We start from the raw sequence: 2,923 nt of genomic DNA, 5'->3' as shown, positions 1-2,923 counted from the left end.
TGTCCCTGCCCATGGGGGGGGTGGGACTGGATGCTCCTGAAGGTCCCTCCAACCCAACCCATGAGCCCATCAAACCCCCCCATTGATCTGGGCTGAGTCCCGGGGGTCTGAGCTGTTGCAGAGGGGACACACCCAGGAGCACCCTTGGTATCTCCCTCACCTTCCTCTCCTCCCCAGGGTGCACTATGAGGGCAAGGACCACCCGAGGCCGGGCTGGAAGGTCCTGGACACCACCCCCTACAGCCGCTCTGCCAACCTCAACTCGGGGGGTCCCGGGCACCAACGCACCTTCCTGAGCTACCGGCGCGCGACCGAGCCCCACGGCCACAACACCCTGGGGGTCACTGACATCTGCCTGGTCATGCCCAGCAAAGGGGAGAACACCCCTCACACCTTCTGCAGGGTGGACAGGAACCTCAACACCAGCATGGTGGGTGTTGGGGGGGGGGGCGGGGTGTCCCCACCCCACCCCACCCCAAAGCAGCATCTCCTGATTGCTCCTCTCTCTCTGCTCCCTCCTTGCAGTGGGGACCTGCCCTGTTCCTGTGCTACAAGATCTCCATGGGCAAGGCCAACACGTTGGTCTATGAAGCAGGTAATGGTTGAGGGGGGTGGGTCAACCCACCATGGGTTCACCTTGGTGAGCTCACCCAGGTGCTCCCTCCCTTGTCTTGGGTGGACGTGGGAAATTGGTCAGTTTTGGGACATCTCGTGAGAAGAAGGACATGGAGGGGCTGGAGTGTGTCTAGGGAAGGGCAGTGGAGCTGGGGAAGGGGCTGGAGCAGAAGGAGAAAGGGCTGGAGAACTTGTGAGGAGCAGCTGAGGGAGCTGGGGGTGTTCAGCCTGGAGAGCAGGAGGTGAGGGGAGACCTGCTGGCTCTGCAGCTGCTGAGAGGAGGTTGGAGCCAGGGGGGTTGGGCTCTGCTCCCCAGGAACAAGGGATGGGACAAGAGGAAAGGGCCTCAAGTTGCCCAGGGGAGGTTGAGGTTGGATCCTGGGAACAATTCCTTCCTGGGAAGGGTTGTCAGGCCCTGGCCCAGGCTGCCCAGGGGGGAGTCCCCCTCCCTGGAGGGGTTTCCAAGATGTGGTGCTGAGGGACCTGGGGCAGTGGTGGCCTTGGGAGAGTTTGGTTGATGGTTGGTAGAGTTGGGTTATGGTTGGTAGAGTTGGGTTATGGTTGGTGGAGTTGGGTTCATGGGTGGTACAGTTGGGTTCTGGTTGGACAGCATGGTCTTCAAGGTCTTTTCCAACCAGGAGGACTCCATGATTCTGTGAAACCATGAGGTGAGGCTCATCCCTCTGTCCCTCCAGGGCTGCTGGGGCGTTACCCTGAGCAGGACAGTGAGTCCTTCCCCCTGCCTGAGTCTGTGCCTGTTTTCTGCCTGCCCATGGGGGCCACCATTGAGAGCTGGCCAGCGGGCACCAAGTACCCTCTGCCTGTCTTCTCCACCTTCGTGCTGACTGGAGCCTCAGGAGACAAGGCAGGAGGGTTGGGGGGGACAAGGGGGTGGGGGGCTCAGTGATGGGGAGCAGCAGGTCAAGGGAGGTTCATCCTGCCCTTCTACTCTGCCCTGGTGAGGCCAGAGTTGGAGAACTGGGACCAGTTCTGGGGTCTCCAGTTCAAAACTGGTGGAGAGAGTCCAGGGGAGAGGAGCAAAGATGATGGCTGATGGGGAATGGATGAAAAGTGGGAGAGGGAGCTGGAGGTTGGAGCTGAGGAGGGAATTGTGGAGTGTGAGGGTGGGGAGAGCCTGGGCCAGGTTGGCCAGGGAAGCTGTGGCTGCCCCATCCCTGGGGGTGTTGAAGGGCAGGTTGGATGGGGCTTGGAGCAGCCTGGGCTGCTGGGAGGTGTCCCTGGGGGTTGGATCTAAGATGGTCTCCAATCCAAACCATCCCACAGTTCCATGATGACACTGTCAGTGTTTTCACCTTTAGGAGAAGGTGGGTTTGGGGACAATATCTCCACCAGCTGCAGGAAAGGGTTGATCCAACTCCTTAATGGTTCAGCCCAGGCTGGTCCCATTGGTGGATGTGGGCTGGGAGGTGGCTGAGGACTTGGGGCAGGAGCTTTAAGATGCTGAAACAAAACATTTCTTGTCCCCCCAACCCACCCCACGACTCCACCCCCCCCTGACCAGGAAAGGGTTGATCCAACTCCTTAATGGTTCAGCCCAGGCTGGTCCCATTGGTGGATGTGGGCTGGGAGGTGGCTGAGGACTTGGGGCAGGAGCTTTAAGATGCTGAAACAAAACATTTCTTGTCCCCCCAACCCACCCCACGACTCCACCACCCCCCTGACCCACCCGCACCCCCTCCCCACGCAGGTCTACGGCGCAGCCATCCAGTTCCACGAGGCCTTCCCCCGGGAGAAGCTGTCAGAGCAGCAGAGCCTGAGGCTGGGCCTGCTGAGCGTGGTGGATCGACGCCCAGTGCCCGGGAGGTCCCTGCAGACCCGGAAGAGCATCTGTGCCTCCAGGCACATCTCCCACTTCATGCACAACGTCCCCTTCCCGTCCCCGCAGCGGCCGAGGATCCTGGTCCAGGTGAGTCCCTGTGGGTGTGGGTGTGTATGTGTGGGTGTGTGTCTGTGTGTGTGTCTGTGTGTTTGTGTGTCCCAGCTGACCCCCCAGATCCCACCGTGTCCCCAGAGCCCACTGTGTCCCCAGATCTCACCATGTCCCAGGATCCCACCATGTCCCAAGAGCCCACTGTGTGTATCCCCAGATCCCACTGTGTCCCCAGAGCCCACTGTGTTTCTCCCCAGATCCCACCATGTCCCAAGATCCCACCATGTCTGTCCCCAGAGCCCACCATGTGTGTCCCCAGATTCCATCATGTCCCCAGATCCCACCACACCTGCCCCCACATCCCACCATGTCCCCAGAACCCACCATGTCCCAAGATCCCACCGTGTCTGTCCCCAG

The 2,923-nt window shown here is 60.7% G+C and overlaps 1 protein-coding gene across 1 annotated transcript in view; it reads left to right on the top strand.

Moving 5' to 3' along the window:
• Positions 1 to 177: 177 nt before the first annotated feature.
• The window catches only part of LOC104386934 (DENN domain-containing protein 4B-like), a gene marked incomplete at both ends in the record, with an annotated part of 7,928 nt that continues 5,182 nt past the window's right edge, over positions 178 to 2,923 (top strand). Inside the window, 4 exons of the mRNA XM_009995649.1 lie at positions 178 to 430; positions 526 to 595; positions 1,311 to 1,480; positions 2,324 to 2,556. Coding sequence (XP_009993951.1) covers positions 178 to 430; positions 526 to 595; positions 1,311 to 1,480; positions 2,324 to 2,556 — 726 coding nt within the window. The remainder of the gene's footprint in view (positions 431 to 525; positions 596 to 1,310; positions 1,481 to 2,323; positions 2,557 to 2,923) is intronic.

Source organism: Chaetura pelagica, unplaced genomic scaffold, assembly GCF_000747805.2.
Source record: "Chaetura pelagica isolate M959 unplaced genomic scaffold, ChaPel_1.0 scaffold2340, whole genome shotgun sequence".
Taxonomy (NCBI): domain Eukaryota; kingdom Metazoa; phylum Chordata; class Aves; order Apodiformes; family Apodidae; genus Chaetura; species Chaetura pelagica.
Note: the sequence above shows the minus strand (reverse complement) of the source record. Positions and strands in the feature narration are given on the sequence as shown.